The sequence below is a fragment of the Syngnathus typhle genome, linkage group LG16, assembly GCF_033458585.1.
Source record: "Syngnathus typhle isolate RoL2023-S1 ecotype Sweden linkage group LG16, RoL_Styp_1.0, whole genome shotgun sequence".
Classification (NCBI taxonomy): domain Eukaryota; kingdom Metazoa; phylum Chordata; class Actinopteri; order Syngnathiformes; family Syngnathidae; genus Syngnathus; species Syngnathus typhle.
The window spans coordinates 11,560,589-11,580,947 of record NC_083753.1 but is presented as its reverse complement, the minus strand read 5'-3'; the positions used below and the strand labels follow the sequence as shown (position 1 = coordinate 11,580,947).

The following is a 20,359-nucleotide window of genomic DNA, read 5'->3' as shown; positions in this document are numbered from 1 at the left end:
TTGGGAACATTCAAAATAGCCAATCACGTAAAACCCGGAAAAGGCGCTTCATGACATATTCACGCCAAAGGATACAAATTTAAATCACAAAACGACTGTGATTAGTCTGTCAAATATATGGTTTTATTTTCATTTTTGTGTTTTTAAAAACATTTTAAAATGTGTTTTGTATTTTTGTAAAATTCGACTTAATGCACTAACCAGCGTTTTGTCTTCCAATTCTTCTCATTTTCTGCTTTAACTGCAGCAATCTGCAAATCTTCCATACCACATCCTCAAAATACAAATGCGTCTAAAAAGACTTGTATATTTATATATATATAAATAAATAAATGAATAAATAAATAAATAAATAAATAAATAAATAAATAAATAAATAAATAAATAAATAAATAAATAAATAAATAAATAAATAAATAAATAAATAAATAAATAAATAAATAAATAAATTCATTACATGGAAGTGATCATATAAATTCATATTAATAAACTCATCAATTTTACCTCCGTGGGGATTTTTTTAATGTATTGAAACCTGATAAATTAAATTATTTATATTTTATTGCAGAACGTATTTTTTCCAGAACGTTTTTTTTTATATACAATCCAGAAGGTGGCAGCACGCAACGATACGGAGAGTAGCTTCAGTTAAATAATCAACGAAGAAGAAAAGCAGGAAACCCAAGAGTGTCACCCGCCAAATTTGATACTAAACAAACTCGGCCCCCATTTAATCCGACAAACGATGAAGAATTTGGACTTTTCCACATAACAGCGGATTGTTCAAGAACGTCAACAATGAATGTAATTGGAAAGGGTAATGAATTATACGTCTGATATGAACCGAATGGAGAGTTCAAAGCTAAACGACTGACCTTTTGAGTTTTTGACTCTTTCTCTTTGGCGTAAAATGACTTCATTGTGCGATCGGTGTCGTAAAAATGTAACTTGTTAACTTTCATTGTGAACGTTATGCACGAACAATTACTGTGCGGTTTTTTCCCAGGATGTGGCGATTTAAACCAGTTTGCTGGCAGGTAATGAATACAAAATATAATCGCAAAAAACATATTTTCCAAAAGTGGTATACGAGTGCAGCCAACAACAATGTTAAATTGTGGTCTTCCAGTGGTGATAGCGATTCAATCAAAGTCTTCGTCCGAGTACGACCGCTCACCAAGGGCACGGGACTAACCACGGATGGCGATCAGAGCTTGTGTCTCAAAGTCACCTCACACAACACCTTACGTCTGCTTGCCAAACCGGAGCCGAGAACCTTCACTTACGATCATGTTGCTGACATGGACACATCACAGGTTTGCGGCAGTTTTTGTTGTTACTGTCCCCATACTGGAGTGTCTTTATGAAAAGAACCCCCTGTCATTCTTCAACAGGACTCCGTTTTCTCTTCTGTGGCCAAGAATATTGTGGAGTCTTGCATGAATGGATACAATGGAACCATTTTTGCCTAGTAAGTGGACAAAAGTGTCAGTAGAGACAGCAGTTGAAAGTGGCTCTGGATCTTTGCATATCACATCAGGGCAACACGTACAATGTATTATGTACATTGAGCAGAAAGGCTGCCCGCCAGCACATTTCAGAAATAGCCTGATTACTAAACATTAACTTTGTTTCGTTTCTCACTTGATGATGAGTGGTGCTCATTGACTGTTCTATTTCTACTGCAGCGGCCAAACTGGATCAGGAAAAACGTTCACAATGCTAGGTAAGAATTCAGGTTAAATCTGCTGTTGTAGAAATAGTAATAAAGCCATCATATTACGCTGCTAGGACCTTCTGAGTTGGACAACTTTACAGATGAACTTCGGGGTGTTATTCCTCGCAGTTTCGAGTACCTGTTCTTTCTCATCAACAGAGAAGTGGTGAGGTTGAACGGCACCACTTCATCACCATGACAATGAAGTACAGATGTTAGTTAATTATGAATAAACAATCATTCTTCCCTTTCAGTCTCGGTCCAAAACCTTTCTTTGCAAATGTTCATTCATCGAGATTTACAATGAACAAATCTTTGACCTCCTGGACACGGCCTCCGCCAGCCTCTTTGTCAGAGAGAACATCAAGAAGGGTGTGTTTGTAGAGGGGGCGGTGGAGAAGTTTGTCAGCTCTGCTGCTGAAGCGTACCAGGTAGAAATTTGTAATCCGATGTAAAGCAACCTTTTAATTGTTTCCGTGTAAGTTTATTGTAATGTATGACTTGTAGGTGTTGTCTCGAGGCTGGCGTAATCGCAGAGTTGCCTCCACTTCCATGAACCGCGAATCTTCCAGATCTCATGCTGTGTTCACCATGACTCTGGAGTCCAAGGAATCCATCAATGAGGTGGTGAACATTCGAATGTCTCAGCTGAACCTGGTTGATCTGGCTGGCTCGGAGAGGCAGAGAGACACACACACCGAAGGCTCCAGGCTCAAGGTGAAGATTTTTATTGTCATTTTTGCAAAGCTTATGGTATCAAAAGGCCAATGGACTGGAACCCATCCACGTCGCTGTGATTGGGATCCCCTGTTTTAACCGATCGTTGCTTTGTGCTCTTCCTCTCTTACAGGAGGCCAGCAGTATCAATCGCTCCCTCATGTGCCTTGGTCAGGTGATCATGGCTTTGGTCGATGTGTCCAATGGGAAGAACCGCCATATTTGTTATAGAGATTCCAAACTAACCTTCCTGCTACGGGTGAGTCACTTGAGAGGCAAAAGACATTTAAGGACCAATTATTGCAAGAGAACATTAGTAATACACTTTGAGACCATAGAATTTAAACAATCAAGCAACAGCGTCATCATTATGACACGAAAATAGCATTGAAGACTTTCTGACATTTCAGGACTCTCTTGGGGGAAACGCAAAGACTTACATCATAGCCAATGTTCACCCTGGATCTAAATGTTTTGGTGAGACATTATCCACGTTACAGTTTGCCCAGAGAGCAAAGCTGATCAAAAACAAGGTATGGCTGCTTAAAAAGATCAGATCAGACCAGGGTCAATTTAACAAGTATTTTTATGTCTTTTCTTCTTCTTATTATTATTATATATTTTTTTACAGGCTATTGTCAATGAAGACACGCAAGGAAATGTGAAACAGCTTCAGGCGGAGCTGAAGAAACTGAAGGAGCAGCTTGTGCAGGCTCTCTCGTCTCAGCAAGTGGATTTTGTAAAAGATGTGGCGCCAGGAGGACCAGGGCTCCCCATCTCAAGTAAAACTTGACTGCAATTCCTAACTTTCTTTCAGGTGTTTTGTCAACATATCAAATGTTCTTGTCTCACCAGAGCCGTCCATGCATACCGAACTTGTCTCCTTGTACAAAGCCAAGTTCATGGCTGCTGTCCGTTTGTGGAAAAAAGGAGAGGAAGAGAAGACGGCACGACACATTTTCTGTTTTTAAGCAAAATCTACTGTTCACACGAGCCACCGGTTTAATGTATTTGTGTCACTGTGCACGGCAGGTTCTGCTGAAAAAGGCATCTCAGCTGGAGCAGGCTTGGACTCAGAAGGACAAGTTCATCCACTCCAGTCGCCTGATCATCAAATTCCGGGAGGATCATATCAGTCGCCTGGAGAAAAAACTCAAGGCGGAATGTGGCATGCTTGCTGATGTGGAGTCGCAGGTTCTCATTGACCAGCTAAAAGAAGAGATTAGTGTATTACGAGAGCAGGTAGAACGTTTTTCTTTGTCCCAACTACTCCGTTGCGCCCTATTTCACATCTATCCATTGTTCCGTGCGTTTGCCTTCAAGATTGAACATCACCCCAAGATGACTCGCTATGCAGCAGAGAACTACAGCCTCAGAGAGGAGAATCGTCAGCTTCGTTCCCTTGAGTCCGTGATGAAAGCCGAAGAGGAAGCAGCACAAGTTACGCAAGAGCTCGAAGAAGATTTCCAAAGGGCCGTCGAGGCGGAGAAGAATGCCGAAAGTAAGTTGTAACCGTAAATATTGATCAGAGCGCATTTCTGAGTCTTTGTGACAAATCGCTTGCTGCTTCACAGCTCTAGGCGGTGCTTCAACTTCCTTGGCTACAAATGCGCTTGGTACAGCTGCAGTGGAGAAGCTGAAAGCTCAGATGCTTCAGAAACAATCTGACCTCACAGCGGTTTTGCACGCTTTTGAGGAGTACAAGGAAATCACAAAGTAAGATGGAAATTTTACTCCGTAAACATATGTATTCGAGCATTTTTGAAATAATGCCTTATAGAAAGTCAACTGTTAGATGAATGTAATGAGATTGCCAGTTGGACTCCAACTGTTGGAGGGACACAGAGCCCTGCAGCAAATAAGTTGGCAGAGTGGCGTGTAGAGAAACTTTGGATGCAATGAAAATGGTTGGATGTATAAGAAATGTGAATGTGGATTTTTTTTTGTGTGTGCGTGTTTTCAAGGAAGCAGATGTCTCAGTTGGAGTCGGACAAACGCTACCTTGAGAAGTCTAACAGGCATCTGGAGAACATCTTGGAAGCCACAAATGCCTACAAAAAACAAGAAGTCTCCGAATTGAACAGAATTCATGTTGAAACTTTAAAGGTGAAGAATTGAATGTCTTCTGCCACTACAATTTATTTTGTATACTACTGCTAAGTCTTCCTTCTTCAAACTTCAGATTCTGACAACACCCACCAAAGCATACAACTTGCGCTCCTGTCTCGTACCACTGTCCAGCCCAGAACACTTGAATGGTAGCATCAACAATGTCGATGATCATTTGGCCGAGTCACCCCGTTCAGAAACGACGGAGATGGCCTTGACTGAAGAATTGCGTCAAGTCCAGGTAATCAAGATTGTCGTGTGCACTAGAATGCGTATTGTCAAATTCACTATATATTTTTTGTGATTTCTCAGGAGCAAGCGAGTCAGGTTCGGTCCCAGCTGGGGGAGGAGGAGCTCAAAAACAGCAAGCTGATGCAGCAAATTGTGAAACTCGAAGAGCAGATTCACGTCATGTCACAGGAGTGTGGAGAAAAGGAGGAGGTGAGGATTTCCTCATAGTTTTGTATACAACATTGTTTTGGAGTCAATTTACTCCATTAAAATAATATGGCCTACTTTTGACCTGATGCAGCAACTGTCAGCTGAGCGCGCTAGCAAGAAAAGTGATCATCTCAAACTCCAGGAGACAATCACCAGCCTTCAACAAAAGTATCAGCGTGAACAGGAAACTGCAGAAGGTGCCGTTTCTCCTCCCAGTGTTTTCAAAACTATTTTCCCCCCAGATGGTGAGTGAAGTTGTGGTTTTCCTCTTTTCAGTATTGAGAAGTGAGATTCAGGACCTGAGGTTGGTGCTTCAGTCGTCTGACAAGGAGCTGGCCGCTGTGAAGGTGGAGCTAAGAGACAAGCAAAATATACAGCAGAAAGAGACAAGCCAGCTCTCCAGCAGTCTGATCACCACGCAGCTCCAACTCGACAAAGTCCAGTAAGTAGCCGTTGGTCCCTTTTGCTGTATTGAAACGTCACTGTTGCCCAACAATATCGCTTGAGCAACGTGATCGTTTCAGGCTGGATTGGGAGGAGCTTCTGGAGCAGCATCGCACTCTGCGGGATTCTTTTGAGCAGCTGCAAGCCGAGGCAAAGTTTGAGGCTGATCTAGCGAGACAGCAGATGCAGGACGGGCAGCAGGAGATCAGCAAACTGAGGGCTCACGTTGCCGTCAGTAAACTTGTAACCGTTTTTTCCTAAACTCAATTGTAAAAAAAAAAAAGGTCTCATTGTGTTTTTTTTTGTTTTGTTTCCCTCTGCAATAGGAATTAAACAACTCTCTCGAAACAGAGCAAGAGAACACAAGCACCCTGACCTACCAGTTAAGAGAGAACAGAGAAAATACATCCAAGTAAGTTCTATGATTGTCTTTATTCAAATGTTATCAGTAAAAAATTTTTTTTAAGTTTTCTGGTATACTTTCAGAGAACTTAATGAAACGGCTGAGGAGAACACACGACTGAGCAAGCAAGTCTCAGACATGACTGTTCAAATCCATCAGCGGGTCAGTCCATTTTGTATTCTCATGTCTCCCAAATTCTCACACAATCTGTCTGTTCCATGACCTCAGTTGAATTGAAAGTCACAAAAAAAAAGCCAAAGACAATTCAAAACAACAACAATTTTGATGCTCAATGAGCTGAAGGAGCTTTCATTGTATGTTTCCTTTGACTGTGTCCTTGTCATTTCCAAGGTCATCAAACTTGATCATCTTGAGCAAAAGCTGCGCACTGCCGATGAAACCATAAAAGGCCTGGAGCAGAAGGTTGAACAGGACAAAGTAGGCCCCGGGAAATCACTGTCCTTTTCTAGACGCTTCCAATTCTTCCACCGCCTGTCTAAATCTCTTTTGGTTTTATCAGGATGTTGTTCTGGATCTGATCAACCAAACCAGAGACCTCCGCAGTGAGCTTAATCATAAGGAACAAAGCATTGCACATCTGTCGGGAGACATCAGCGATATCACTGTACAGTACTTGAAACCTAATTCTATTTCACCTTCTACGTTTGAGTCCCGCTTTGATCACAGTTAGTCAAAATTTAAATTGACCCCGTCTTCTCCAGGCTAAGTGCAACGCTGCCTGCTTGGAAAAGAAAGACGTCGCGGAGCAAAATACCAATTTGCAAGCAGAAATCACAGAACTGAAAGAATCTTTAGAGAGAAGTCAAGCATCTAGTAAGATTGAGGTAAGAAAAATTTGACACCACTCCTATCATGTGTCACAAAAACAAAGTGTGTACGTGCGCGTGTGACAGGTCGAAGTACTGCAGGATGAAATCGCTTACGCAAATGAGGAGGTTGATAGACTTGCAAAGGTTTTAGATGAGCACAACAACCTCCTTCAAGCTGCTCAAGAGCAAGCCGCTCAGAAAGACATTGTGATCCAGAATCTCCAGCAGAAGGTAATTGTCAAGAAGAGAAGATTCATAATACTAATCATTCACAGTCACTTAATCTTGTGTGGCGGCCCAGGTGCAACAGCAGCACGAAGCTGTGGAAAAAACAATAAGAAATGAAGCTCTCAAACATGGCGAGTCAACTTGCACTCCCAAAGCAATACCAAAGGTGACAGTTGTTTCTTGAACGTTCTCTCCTTGTGCATGGCCTAATAGCTTTATTGTAACATGCTCTTTCCTTTTTTTTTTTTTTTGTCAATTCAAGACCCCCAGCACCCCGGGAAGTTTTAACCGGGACCTGACCCAGATTCTCGAGAGCCAGGAGAGGGAACTGGAGAATCGACGGTCTTCTATGATGACCATGGAAATTCTCTTGGCTGAGCTTAATGCTGAAAGAGCTGCCAAGAATGAGGAGATCCAACGGCTCAAGGTATGTACAGTAGAGGTTTTATTGGATTTAAGAGAATTAATTAACAACTAATTAAATGAATCAATAAATATTTGGAGAATGGTTTAGACCTTTTCTATTTTGAAATTGTCCAGATTCTTCTCAACAGTATAGTCCCTTCACAAAAGTGGGCTGATTAGCTGTATGTTGAACCAAAATAAAAATTTTGCGGAAATTTTGTTTTTCAACAAAAAAAAAAGTTGTCACTGATTGTTGGCAGAAACATCACAAATATCGATAGTTTACCAAAAGTAGAAAAAACATTTTCAAACATATAGAATAATACAATTGATTAATAATGGGGTTTCTTTGTCCTCAGACCCAGCTGACGGAAAAAGAGTTGGTCCGCATGGAGATTCAGGGCTTGCTCGACCAGTTTTATACCAAAAAACCTCAGGGTGGAAATACAAACAGGTTGAGTGGATTCATCCTTACACCACACAGACGCTGAGGAGCATTAATAATGTTTTACTGTACAATTTTCAGTGAGGAGCTCATTGATGGCATCAAGCAGTCTCTTCTTAAAGATCTGCAAGAAGAACGAGAAAAGAAGGTTTGTATTCTTGTTCCTCTTGATTTGAAAGTTTTTCGGCGTCATCATTGTTCCTGGTTTTGTCTCGTACAGGAAAAAGTGATGCAAAGGCTTTCTGACACGCAAAAAAAGTAAGACCCCCCCCCATCTCTGCTTTTTGTTTAACCATGTTTTAACTCCTTTATATGTACTTCATATTGATCAAGATTCTAACTTCTATTGCTTAGGATGCAAGCCCAGGATTCCATGTTGGCCCAGTCTCAGACTTGTGTCCAGGAGTTGACCGCAGAACTGAGAAACCGTTGCCTTGAACTGAGAGAGCTGAGCCAAAGGGTACAGGATGAGGACAAGCTCCTCAAGGTCAGAGCCCTCACAGTGATTTATGTATTTTCTTGATTCAAATAATTTGTAAATATTTAGCACACATTTAATGTTTTGATGAATGAAATTTACTCCTCTTCCAGGAGAATGAGGTTCTCCGTAAACAGAATGTTCAGCTGTCTGAGGAGAATGGAAAACTGGTGGGACACAAGAACCACAAACAGAGGATTGAATACTTGGTCAAGTTAAAGAAGGACAACACCAGACTACAGGCGGTAACTATCGTTTCTAGTCTTGGTTATTATTCATTTAAGGTAGATATTCTTGTTGATATTTATTTTTTGTGCATGTGTATTTTCAAAGGAAAACGAAAAGCTTCGATCCGAGGTGAGCTTAATGCAAGACAACAATGGACCTTTGCTGTGATGTTGCCAATACATGACTGTAACAATTTTCAGTGGACAGTTCTCAAATCTTTTTTTAAATAGTATTTTTTTATGTTTTAGATTTTTGTCAATTTGATAGTAACATTGACATCATTTGGGCATTATGCACGTTAAAGTGAAATAAAACATAATTCTATTTTATTTGCTTGTTTTGTTTTTAGTATTTTTGTAGAATTATTCCTGAATTTAAAATTGATTTCCCAACGAGACAAAAAAGAACAAAGAAAACACATGTCGGTGTAATTTTAAAGGAGAAATGAGTTCTTTGAAACCTTTGCATATTGTCAAATACCATTTTCGCCCTTTGAAGCTCCCAAAAGCTAAACGCCCACAGTGAGCAATTGCACTTGACCAGCACACGACTGACACGTTAACAAGCCGCACCATGTCGAACATATTCACGGCCGAGCAAATTTCCAACTGGTTCGCCACCAATTCCTCGTTTACCAATATCAAGATCACAGAAAACGTCGTCAAAAAGAAATTGTCCGAGACGTCGTCAAAAGACACGAGGTAAGAATTATTTTGAAGCATTGAAAAGTCAAATCTGACCGCCATAGCTAGCCTGTTAGCCCTCACCCGCACGTGCGCGAGTTTAGTTTTTGCGGAATTTATGTCGCAAACGAATTATAAAAAAAATATTCCGTAAACACAGCTATTTTGACTCTAATGTTTGGTTATTTGTGTTTGCAGGAAAATATTGCGTATATGTAGGGTGTAGACTTTTTTTTTAAAATTATCTTTATATATAAGATTATATTAATATTTATTGTTTTTGGCCCCTAATCTGAAATTTTACAAATGTATTCATGCATGTTTTACAAAATCTAGTCCTCGAGGGTGCCAATCCAGCCTGTTTTATACGCATCCCCACTGCAACACATCTAATTAAAGAAAATTCAAATAAAAATAATCTGGATGGACATCAGGCTTAATAGAGTTTGCTGATGAGCTGAACAATTGAATAAAGTGTGTTGTAGTAGGGCTAAAACAGGATGGATTGGTGCCCTTGAGGACCAGCCTTGGTGACCCCTGGACAAGAGTATAATTTATCATCCATAGAAAGTTTCAGAAATTATAATTTGCAAATTGGTGAGGGTTTACTGAACATGTATGGCATATTAAGAGTATTATTTACCTAAAAGAGATCATTTACAAATTAATTGATTCGTTGACTGCTGGCCTCATGGGAACTGGACAGAAATATGGAAGTTCCCACTCCCTTTTTGCGCTGAACCAGCTGGTGTGGCGCATGGCTCTGTCCACATATCCAGACACAGTTGGGATCTCCTCCCTCAACTTTCCATCATTACTGCTTGTTTTGGCAACATGCAGCTCCAATTTGTTGGGGCTTGTCCAAAACCCTGTTGTTTGGAGATGCTTGGCTTTCCCTGAGACTCTTTGGTCTTCAATGCATTCCCTTTGATCGATGTCTCTCAGCACCAGCTTGAAGACAGTGACCAGCTCCCATGGCATCACTTTGCTGCCTGCAAGCACCTCACGAAACCTGTGGAATTGCACAACCAAACAAGTAGTTAGTGACATGTCAAGTTGTCTCAGTCAATCATAGTTTTGCTAGACAGATTTGAAGATAGTTAATGCCTTGCTAAATGTAATTCCATTCAAATTTGATTTGTATTGAATAAATGCAAATGCCATGTGAATGAGGTTTTCAGCTGTACATAAACAGAGTAGTTTTCCGAATTATTTTTTTTTGCATTGGGTGTTATATCTGTAGCTTAAATGTAAAAAGACAGTTGGCTTGAAATTAGGGGTGTATCAAAAAATATTTGAAACAAAATTTTGTTTTACTGCAAAGATGCAACCGGTTTTTATTAGGAGCCTTTATTAAGTTAAGCCAACCATTTTTTGTAGATCCAATTGTTCCTACAAATGCAGTGAATCTCTTCTCATGATGCCTTTAAGGCAATTCTTCACCTTCCCTTCTTGTTCACATGACCTGATAGTGTGACATTAACACGCAATGGCTTTGTTGGCAGCCTGCCCTGCCTTCCTTCCCCCCCCTTTGGCTCGTGCGGGCTTCGCCTGCTGTCAGGCAGCATTTTGATGGCGAAGCAGCTACATGCTGCTGACAGCATGTTAATGTGAGGCTCTGAGACGATGGCACCTGGAGAGCACCGCTGCAGCGTGGATGGGAGGGATGCCGGCAATCAGTAGTTCCAGTTGCTCAATCTCTGATTTGGGGATGAGGGTCCTCCACCTAGGGCACCTCTGGAAACATGGCTGATCCACATCGCTGTGCTCCGGGTCCAGCATCCTGGCCGTGCACTCGCGGCCCTGCATGTGCCATAAAAGCTCCCGGAGCAAGTCGCGGCTTAATCGGTCCACGGGGCGTCTGGGTGATGATGTTTCAGCTTGTGTGGTTGTATTACGGGACCATTTGGGCCAGCTAAAGAGTGGCATAGCAAGGAAAGCCCTGTAACACAAGTATTGGCCTGTGGTGTCATTTGTTACAACAGCAGCATTCTATTTTATAGACGTCCTTGAGTGTCAATCACTTCAAAGTAGACATGTCAAAATGAATCAGATAATTAATTGGCAACTAAACTATCACAATTATTTTAATTATCCAAAAATTATTTAGAGCCATTGTTTACTTAAACTTAATTTACCCAACTTAAAACAGTCTTCTGTTTTCAGCCTCTCAACAGTAATTATTCGCAGATTTCAATCGTCCATGCAAGCATACTCATAAGCAGATATCTGATTTTACTTTGGAAAACAATGACTGAATCACGATCATAAATGTTGCTCTTGTTTAATAGAAATAAAATGATATCCTTTTAATGGAAATAATAATGGATTATTCTATAGGGACAGCGTGACTTCAAACCTACCTTAAACGCAGACAGAATAGTCAAGGGACGCTTCAAAACAGACTTTGAACTTTACATCTTTTGCTTGTCCAGTATAATCCGAGTTCAGCTGCTTTGTGCATCAGTGAGGAAAGAAAGAGGGCGAATCTGTGATGTGTGCTTGCTGTGGTACCATCAGGGTTTGCACCGCCCCTTGCCAGTGGCAAGGGAGGGCAAAGGCTACAGCGCTGACCAAAGCAAAGATGAGGGGAGCTGAAATAAATGATGCTATGTTCAATGTACAGTAGATTGGAGCAGTCGGCGTAAGATCTATTTTGGCTAAATGCCAAATGAGCTTGCTTGATTCAGTGTCACTCCCCAAATGTCATGACCACAACAGTGCGTTGGAGCATTAAATGGAACATCAAATGGCATTTAAATTCTTATCTAGTGAATGATGCTTTATAATTTCTTATTCAAGTAATGGCAGTGATCAAATGATCCATGAGCTTTTTCATATCTGTAAATTCTTCCAAATGTTTCCCACCAGTCCAGAAAGGGTTCCAGATCACGACAACCTGAAAAGTGCGAACAAGACAAAAGATGTCCGCCCAAGTGAGTATGAAAAGTTCTATCCGGTTGTAACTTCACATAATAAAATATTCATATTTTCTTTTCTTCATCATAAGCAATAAACGCCATGCTTTACTTTCCGTATCCTTAGAAACCTGTCCGCCACTTGCGAGCTACGACCAACCCAGCTTCCCCATTGCCAAAAGCAAACAGAAGGTAAACTGTAGAGTCCATTTTCTTCAGAGCTTTGGGTGACCTCGTTCACGTTTGGAGTTTTTATCCTCTTCAATTTAAATTCCCATGTTTTGTACTGCACTTAGCACTTTGGCCTGGCATTTATCAAATGATCAATTTGCTCTTTTTAAATTCACAATAATAAAGTCCCATGTGTGCGTGCTTGTGTGTCCCCTTTCCAGCTGATTTCTCTCATAGAAAACAACTCCGTCGTGATTATTCGAGGAGCCACAGGCAGTGGCAAGACCTCGCAGCTGCCACAGTACATTCTGGACCACTACAATGACAAAAATGCCTCTTGCAACATTATTGTCACGCAACCGCGCAAACTCGGCGCCACCAGTATTGCGAAATGGGTCGCCTCTCAGAGAAAATGCACCTGTGGTAGTCTGGTTGGATATCAGGTTGGTGCATAGATATATATTTGAATTTTTTAGGTGCATCTTTGAAAAATTAGGGCACGCAGTCAAAAGCCTTGTCGCTATCTCAAGACATTAATGTTGAGTTTGTGCACTTCGCCAAAAGATTCCATTTTGCTTGAAGGAGTTAAGCCTCCATCCCGTCCTTGTTTAGTTCAAGTAATGCTCTCCTTGAATGGAAAGCTCTCTTCTAAAAAGTATTCCCCTGCGGCTGTGGATTTGTTCTCAAGTCGCATTTTTCGTTTCCGTCCGCCCTTTGTGTGTAGAGCACAAATGATTCCTCTCCGTGCGTCACGTTGGGCAGCGTCTGCCGTGTGTGGCACAAATCGGATGGACATAGTTGAAGATCACCCAATTAATAAATAGTAATTGTGATTTTATATCTTCATTTTAGGTTGGACTGGAGAAGACAGCTACTGAGCACACCCGACTGCTCTATGTGACAACAGGAGTGCTGCTGGAAAAACTGGTTGCTGCCAAAACCCTTACAGAGTACACTCATATTTTCATTGATGAGGTGCATATCAACGTATCCAAATTGAAATGATCACAATCTTTGAGTCATTTTGACGAATAAACAACTCTTGCTGAAGGTTCACGAGCGCACGGACGAGATGGACTTTGTCTTGCTGATCGTGAGAAGACTTCTTAACACCAACTCCCGTTATGTGAAGGTAAATCAAATCCGTGGAATTCTTTCCTCAAGATTATGGAGGTGTACTTAACAGTTGCTATTTTGTCCCAGATAATCCTCATGTCAGCCACCTTCAACTGCAAACAATTTGCAGAGTACTTCAGCACCCCTGTTGGTGAAAAAATGAGCTCCGCTTATGTGTTTGAGGTGGAGGGGACACCTTTTGTCATTGAGGACTTTTACCTGGATGACCTGTTGTGGCCAACTAATGTACGGGACGTCGTGAAATACCGCTGGTGCTTTTTTCTAGGATTTTTTTTTCATCACATGTTGTCATCTTTCTTTTGCCCAGCTGAATTCGGCATGTTTGGATGATCCCTATATTTCACCCGAGATGTACCACATCGCCATCTGCCTCATTGAGAACTTTGACAAGATGGAGAGCGAGGCTGCCAGGTGAAGAGTCTTCGTAGCAGTAAAACAGCATTTTCATAGCCCTGTATTTGGACCAAGAGTTGGAGTCTGTCTGCTTGTGTGTTAACAGTGATGCAGAGATGGAAGGCACCGTACATTTTGCAGAGAGAGGCAGTGTCCTTGTTTTCCTCCCCGGATTGTTTGAGATAAGACATATGCAAGAAGCCCTGACCACACTAGTCCACAAGAGGTCTTTTTTTTTTTTTTTTTACATTACCAAATGAATTATTTGTACTTCATTTCATGTTTTCCACGTTTTAGAGTTAGACTATAGCATGCAGCAAATCTTTGTTTCTTTATTCCTATTTAAGAAGCTTTGACGCCCTTGTGATTCTAGGTTGCAGGTGTTTGCCCTCCACTCCAGTGTGACAATGGAGGAGCAATTTGGTGTCTTCCTGTCTCCCGTGCCAGGATACAGGAAGGTAAAATTGTTTCATGCTTCATTCATTTTTTTTTTTGTTAGTTCACTAGTCTAATGTTGTTCTGACATTTGCAGGTCATCCTTTCAACCAACATTGCAGAAAGTTCAGTGACTGTGACTGATGTCAAATATGGTTGGCTATTTTCTTTTTTGGAAACACTTTAAGAAAGTATTACAAAGTATTTCTTTTAATCCAAGATGCGTTTTGATCGTTTTTTTTCCTTTTTGTGCAGTTATTGATTTCTGCTTGGCGCGTCAGTTGGTTTGTGACAAAGAAACCAATTATCAGTCTCTGTGTCTCACATGGGCGTCAAAGACCAACTGCAACCAACGTAGAGGTACAACTCAAATATTTAAAAATACGGTAAAGTATGTGATATAACTCATCGTCTTTTCTTCCAGGAAGGGCGGGTCGAGTTTCCAAGGGCTATTGCTACCGCCTCGTCAGCAAAAACTTCTGGGAGAATGAAATCCCAGACTACATGATCCCTCAAATGCTGGTATGTAGCTGCTCTACTTAAAATCGGTCATGACGTCCTTATAGTGTTCATCCTTTTGTGCACTCCCAGATTGCCCCGCTGTCCAAAATATTGCTGAAGGTGAAGCTGCTGGACATGGGAGACCCTCAATCCCTCCTTTCAACAGCTCCCTCAACCCCCAATCTCAAGGAGATTACGAGGACAGTGCTCCAACTGAAAGAGGTAGCTAGCCTAAATTGACGAACCAAATGCTATGCTAATAAACCACTAACCTGAAAAATTGAGGATGTCAAAAATGGTCAATGCTTTAAGCAAAGAAAAATATATACGCTTGCTTATTTAGAACACAGTCATGACTACATTGTTCTTTTTTGCTCTGTAGATGGGGGCCCTGTCTTCTAAACAGGATGGTAATTGTCTAGACAGAGATGGGGAGCTGACATTCCTGGGCCGAGTGGTGGCCCACTTACCTGTGGACATATACCTTGGCAAGATGATTGTCCTCGGTCACATCTTCGGTTGTTTAGATGAGTGTCTCATCATAGGTCAGCATGTCCACATCTTTAATATAGTATTAAAGGCATCAGTTATCCAAATAAAGTGTGCTTTTTACACCAACTGTGCTAACCAGCACTTCCATTCTCAGCTGCTTGCAGCTCTATGAAGAGTTTCTTTGCCAGACCTTCAATGCAGCAAGTTGCCAGCCAAAGGTGAGTCACATCTAGATCAGGCAGAAATTTGACATCTATTACATATGTCACTTCGCCACAGATGAAGCCTGGATTTCACTTGAAATGAATATTCTGCCATCTGACTAATTGCATTCTAGGAGCAAGCTGGCTTTTGCCCGAGGCAGCCAAAGTGATTCCATAGCATTTGTCAACACCTTTAAGGTAATGCTAATATGTCAAAAACATCAAAACATTTTGTAAATTTTAAGGGATTTGCTCAAGGCTGCCGTTTTCTCCTTCATTCTCAATTGTTAGGAGTGGAACTCCTTCAAAGAGAAAGGACAGATGAGGGAGCTGAAGGTGCAGTGAAGAACCTAACATGAACTGACATGTTGATTGATTTATTTTAATCGAAGCCGCCTAAGCAGACTTTTAAAACTGTTAACAACCCTACTATTCTGTGTGATTATCTTCTATCCTCAGGATGCACTGATTTGGGGAAGAGAGAACTTCATACAGATCAAGAGGATGCGAGAGGTACCTCATCCGAGTGTCTCCCCTCTGATGGGACAAGTTGTAAGTTGCAACAATATCAACCAGTCTCCCTTTGTCCTCTATCTAGGTTGCAGATCTTTATTCAGATCTGAAAGAACGTGTGAAAGTGTTCAACATGCAAGTGCCGGAAAACACCCGGCCCTCTGACCACACCAGCATGCACACACAAAAGTTTATTCTTCAGGTTTGTCGTGAACTTGATTGCTTCGAGGACATGTTTTCCTGCTAGCGATTTTATGCTAATAACAATAAAAAATAAAAAAAAGTTACAAGTCATTATTCCTTTTGCAGGTCGTCATTGCTGGTGCCTACTACCCCAACTACTTTGTGCAGGGGGACATTGATGATAATTTAGCTTCCAGAGAGTTGTGTGGCTTAAACCCCAAAACGACAGTGATGGTATGTCATCAAATATTGTTTTCTTACTGTTCAGGTCCAGAATGATCACATTTTTCTATTTCAGGGGAAGTCACCTCAGAATTTAGACTAATATAAGAACATGTTGACCAGTCAATGTTCTTGCATCAGTTGTCGTCTCATTGCTAGAGCCAATCTTAAATCGGCTCAATGTACATAACATAAACATGAACATGTCATTCCCAGGTGAGAAACCTCCCACCCTACAGTTTCCTTTACTACAAGCAGCTGCTCGCCCTGTTCCGCCCATGTGGACGAGTCAAAGCCATTGTCTTTGAGTGCTCCAGGTAAGAGGAAGGAGAGAAGAAAATAATAATGTGTGTGTGTGTGTGTGTACATATGTACACACACACACACACATTATTATTTTCATATATATATTATATTTAAAAAAAAAAAAATATATATATATATATATATATTTTTTTTTTTAATAGAGCCAACACGATCACTGATCACAAATGTTATTTGTGTTTATTTGTGTGCACAGAGCATATGTGGAATTCTACAAGACATCACAGGACTCTGCAACCCTGCTTGACGTGTCTGTCTCCCTCCTCCTGGCCCAGACGAAAACTGCCCTGGAGCTTTCTGTCTACCCCATAGAGCATATCAAAGCCTCTGCCGGGAACAGACAAATAACTCATTTGGAATACACACGGTATAGCTCTGTTCAAGTGTTTCAAGAAATAACCTCGAAAATTTGCTTTGATAAAATTGAGATGATGCATGTTAGGCGGTTTTAGAACACGCGTTTTGTGCAAGTGACGGCACGATAACACAGACATGCTTTCTGTGTATAGGGTGAAAGTTGACTTAGAGAGCCAATCAGTCCTTCCACTGGGACTGGTGAGCAGCACCCTTGACCCAGACAAACTGCCAGCCAGCCTCTGTTTCATGGTGAACGTCACAAAGGTGTGCATTTTTTCCCCATCGTGATATTCCACCCGCATTGGGGTTGTCTCAATACGGTCATTTGTTTGCTGCAGGTGGTGGATGTGGGTCATTTCTGGGGATTCCTGGCAGCTGAAGCTACTTTGGAGAAGCAACGCCAATTGACAAGAGAGATCAACAAGCGTACTCTTGAGCCTGTGACTGGGTCGCTCTACCCTAATTTCTTTTGCCTGGCGCCTTACTCTGAAGTAAACGACCAGATCCTCTACTATCGGGCCCAGATCCAGCACATTTGTGGAAACACAGCGGAGGTGGGTGCGGGTCACATTTTCTCACAATAATGTTTTGGACCAGGCGGTGAATTAGTAGTATGGCAAAATCAGCATGTATAAGTCCACTCCACTCACCAGTCATCTTAATATGCATAGGTGGGGTAAAAATAGATTTATGGCTCGCCTCATCAATCATCAATGTATCACACTTTTACAGTCCTTGCCGTCTCAAGGTTGTGGTCATGCTCAACTCATTATTTTCCAAGTTCAACATGAAAGCACAGCCAAGCAAAGAATGTTTTTCTTCTTCAGGTGTTCTTCTTGGACTTTGGTAACACACTGTCTGTCCAGTGCAACAGTCTGAGGGAGCTCCCATCTGACCTCCAGGGTCAGCCCTTCCAGGTACTAAACACCATGACTTACCACTCAACTTCTCATTTTCCAACTTGCCAATTAACAAAAAGACAAATGCTCTTCTCCTTTTCTCAGGCTCAGGAGTTCCAAGTGATTGAAATGCGTCCGTCAGCAGAGTCCATCATATACGGCAACCAGTGGAGCAGCCATGCCCGTCATCAATTCATAGCGCTGGTGAAAGACCACTGTGTGGTTGTGTCACTGTACTCTGTTCTCCACGATGTGATGCGTGTGCAGCTTCTCATCAGCTCTGGTACCACAAACAAAAGCATAGTCGACATCTTTGTGGAGGGAGGCCACGCTATTCGTGCTGAAGAAAGCTTTGACTCTAAGGTAACAGAAGGGATCCAACAACTCAGTCTTGGGTTGCATGTTGGATTCCTGTAATTAATTGTAGATCCAATAAAAGTTTTCAGATACTGTTTTTTCCATTACGAATGGGGTTTCTTTGCCTTGCAGCATAACCATGAGGTGCTGGTTTCTATGTACCAAGACATCGAAACTGGCATGTATGTCCGTAATGCTAGCAGCAGCTCCTGGAAAGACCGCCAGAAAGATGACAAGCAGCTCATCGAATGCCTCCTTTCTCGCTTTTCCAAGAGCTGCCCGCCTTATTCCAGGACAAAGGTAAAATAAAAGTAGGGGGCTCAACCCAAGATCTAAAAAAAAATTATTTTTCATGTACAATTTACACATTCAGGGCTCAGGCAATGGCCAATCGCCAGCACAGCGATGAGTAGATTTTGAGGCTACTGAATCACTGCAACAAATATGTATCAACACGTGTTGTTTTTTCCCCCAGGTTCGTCTGCATGGACCAAGCAGTCCTTACAAATGCCAGTTCCACTCCATGTTCCACAATGAGAACATTAAGTAAGCTTCTCATGCCCGACGGCACAAGTCCAGGAGTTATTGCCTCTGCTGAATAATGAGCTGTGTCTTTTTCCCAGGACTGTGACCATCGAAAATTCCAGCGTCAACAGTATGGTTCTAACTGAAAATCCTCACCACAAGCACCAGAGAATGCTGGTTGCTGGGAGCGTGTTCATTAAAACCTCAGGTGCCAGGGAACTCCAAGCATGCCTCAAAATTTAGTTTGGGCTTTATAACATGTCTGGCTCACCATCTAGTGTTTAAGAAATGTATTACAATGTTGTGTTGCAGGTAGCATTTCGCTAGGAGACACCTCCCTCATGCCAGACATCCCTGGACTACCCGCCATTCTTACCATACTGTTCACCCCCATCATGGAGTTACGGTTAGTTTCACATGTACATAACCATAGCAATAGAATAGGATTATTAATAGAATTATACCCAGAATAGACAAGATTCAGTACCACATAGAAGCTTTTCAACCATATAAGAAATATCTGTGAATTAACGGGACCGTGAAGATAGTAGCCTCGATGGAGAGGGATTTTCTGTACTCATTTTTTTCCGTTTCCTTTTTTAGCACTGATGAAGAGAGGACTCGCTACACCGGCGCACTCTGTGGTCTGGGCTGGAACAACAAAACAAAAAAAGCCGTCCTGCCCGACCATGACATTGAATTGGACTTTGATGTGAAGTTTGATATCGAAGACATCACTGAGGTAATGGCGAAGCTATTTTTTAATACATTAAATTCATTCCAAAACGACCACATAACTATGGAGACTTTCGGCAGTGTTTGCTTTTTCAACTATTTGACTCGTTTGTCGCTCGGGTGTCTTCAGATAAATGCTTTGCGAATGGCGATCAATCACCTGGCGTGTGAAGGGCCGGGTGGCAACCTGCACTTACCGTCCGACAAGATAGGGCAGTTCCAGGAGGAATGTCGTGGACGTCTCATTAGGTCCGAACCACACTCCTGCATATTTGTCAGAATTTTACTTGTAGGATGAGAACAGACATTGGTTACCATTTCATTCAGATTGTTCACCAAGTCACCTCCGAGGGAAGTTGTCACTCCAGAGTACTTTAAAAAAGCAGGAAAATGGAACCAGGTATGAAGGTCGCTTTTATTCATTTATCTTCTGAGATGGATTATTGAGTATGTTGTAGTATGCTGCAGTTTATGTACCTTGTGTGCTTTGTTTCAACAGGTTGATCAGTCACTCAAAATTGATGTAGCTGAGGTCAGAACTGGACAAACAAGAGGAGTTCTCTTTGAGCTGCATCTTCCCCTTCTCCTCAACAACTGATGTGCTGCATTTGCACATTTTTCTTTTTTATATTTTATTTCAATTTTAGTTGCAGTTCAAGACTTATTTACCAGCGGGACTGTGAAGCTGTAGGAAAATTAAAAACAATTATTGGTTTGTACATGTTCTTTGAACATACCTCTGCGTAGGTTTAACGTTGAGATAAATTGTTTTCTTGTTCAAACAGTTCCTCGGCAGTAAGACAATAAAAATAATTTGTTCCAGCAGATGACATTTGCCAATCCTTCTTAAGCACTGTGATCCTGCT

At 41.5% G+C, this 20,359-nt stretch overlaps 3 protein-coding genes across 4 annotated transcripts; 2 read left to right on the top strand and 1 right to left on the bottom strand.

The window, feature by feature from the left end:
• Nucleotides 1-666: 666 nt before the first annotated feature.
• kif15 (kinesin family member 15) lies at nt 667-8,774 on the top strand. Of its 2 annotated transcripts, none has more exons than XM_061301899.1 (35): nt 667-804; nt 1,007-1,037; nt 1,130-1,316; nt 1,395-1,471; nt 1,689-1,726; nt 1,792-1,883; nt 1,972-2,148; nt 2,225-2,434; nt 2,568-2,693; nt 2,845-2,967; nt 3,066-3,216; nt 3,290-3,381; nt 3,467-3,676; nt 3,758-3,935; nt 4,009-4,150; nt 4,399-4,540; nt 4,617-4,784; nt 4,856-4,984; nt 5,076-5,181; nt 5,261-5,426; nt 5,509-5,659; nt 5,755-5,840; nt 5,915-5,993; nt 6,183-6,269; nt 6,352-6,456; nt 6,554-6,676; nt 6,746-6,892; nt 6,963-7,055; nt 7,152-7,316; nt 7,654-7,748; nt 7,821-7,887; nt 7,960-7,997; nt 8,094-8,226; nt 8,331-8,462; nt 8,551-8,774. In XM_061301899.1, exons 3-35 carry the CDS (start codon nt 1,302-1,304, stop codon nt 8,611-8,613), a joined length of 3,906 nt encoding a protein of 1,301 aa, XP_061157883.1. In that variant the 5' UTR covers nt 667-804; nt 1,007-1,037; nt 1,130-1,301; the 3' UTR covers nt 8,614-8,774. The 2 variants fall into 2 exon arrangements, with proteins under 2 accessions (XP_061157883.1, XP_061157882.1); XM_061301898.1 differs by having other exon boundaries at nt 667-817.
• A 56-nt stretch (nt 8,775-8,830) lies between these two features.
• Nucleotides 8,831-20,318, top strand: tdrd9 (tudor domain containing 9). Its single transcript, XM_061301900.1, has 35 exons — nt 8,831-9,146; nt 12,000-12,055; nt 12,150-12,238; nt 12,439-12,660; nt 13,070-13,192; nt 13,269-13,349; nt 13,421-13,579; nt 13,662-13,765; nt 13,854-13,973; nt 14,121-14,205; nt 14,280-14,337; nt 14,438-14,542; nt 14,607-14,704; nt 14,774-14,905; nt 15,066-15,228; nt 15,330-15,393; nt 15,513-15,576; nt 15,670-15,714; nt 15,838-15,891; nt 15,977-16,093; nt 16,201-16,308; nt 16,513-16,613; nt 16,817-16,987; nt 17,130-17,241; nt 17,316-17,531; nt 17,805-17,894; nt 17,982-18,239; nt 18,366-18,533; nt 18,709-18,779; nt 18,857-18,966; nt 19,071-19,164; nt 19,362-19,500; nt 19,624-19,742; nt 19,821-19,893; nt 19,993-20,318. Exons 1-35 carry the CDS (start codon nt 9,019-9,021, stop codon nt 20,089-20,091), a joined length of 3,996 nt encoding a protein of 1,331 aa, XP_061157884.1. The 5' UTR covers nt 8,831-9,018; the 3' UTR covers nt 20,092-20,318.
• rd3l (RD3 like) lies at nt 9,148-11,622 on the bottom strand. The gene is made up of 3 exons (XM_061301901.1): nt 11,492-11,622; nt 10,762-11,070; nt 9,148-10,140 (listed from the first exon to the last, which is right to left on the bottom strand). The coding sequence occupies exons 2-3, from the start codon at nt 11,055-11,057 to the stop codon at nt 9,786-9,788; spliced, it is 651 nt and encodes a 216-aa protein (XP_061157885.1). The 5' UTR covers nt 11,058-11,070; nt 11,492-11,622; the 3' UTR covers nt 9,148-9,785.
• Nucleotides 20,319-20,359: the final 41 nt, after the last annotated feature.

Bases quoted from the DNA above. Each gene is read 5' to 3' on its own strand.
- kif15 (XM_061301898.1), top strand. The intron at 1,317-1,394 runs GTTTGCGGCAGT...ATTCTTCAACAG, and splicing joins CTGACATGGACACATCACAG to GACTCCGTTTTCTCTTCTGT. The intron at 3,677-3,757 runs GTAGAACGTTTT...TTTGCCTTCAAG, and splicing joins TTAGTGTATTACGAGAGCAG to ATTGAACATCACCCCAAGAT.
- tdrd9 (XM_061301900.1), top strand. From the start codon at position 9,019: ATGTCGAACATATTCACGGCCGAGCAAATTTCCAACTGGTTCGCCACC. The intron at 16,094-16,200 runs GTTTGTCGTGAA...TTCCTTTTGCAG, and splicing joins CACAAAAGTTTATTCTTCAG to GTCGTCATTGCTGGTGCCTA. The intron at 18,534-18,708 runs GTAAAATAAAAG...TTTTTCCCCCAG, and splicing joins CGCCTTATTCCAGGACAAAG to GTTCGTCTGCATGGACCAAG.
- rd3l (XM_061301901.1), bottom strand. From the start codon at position 11,057: ATGCCACTCTTTAGCTGGCCCAAATGGTCCCGTAATACAACCACACAA. The intron at 10,141-10,761 runs GTGCCATCGTCT...GCAATTCCACAG, and splicing joins GCTGCAGCGGTGCTCTCCAG to GTTTCGTGAGGTGCTTGCAG.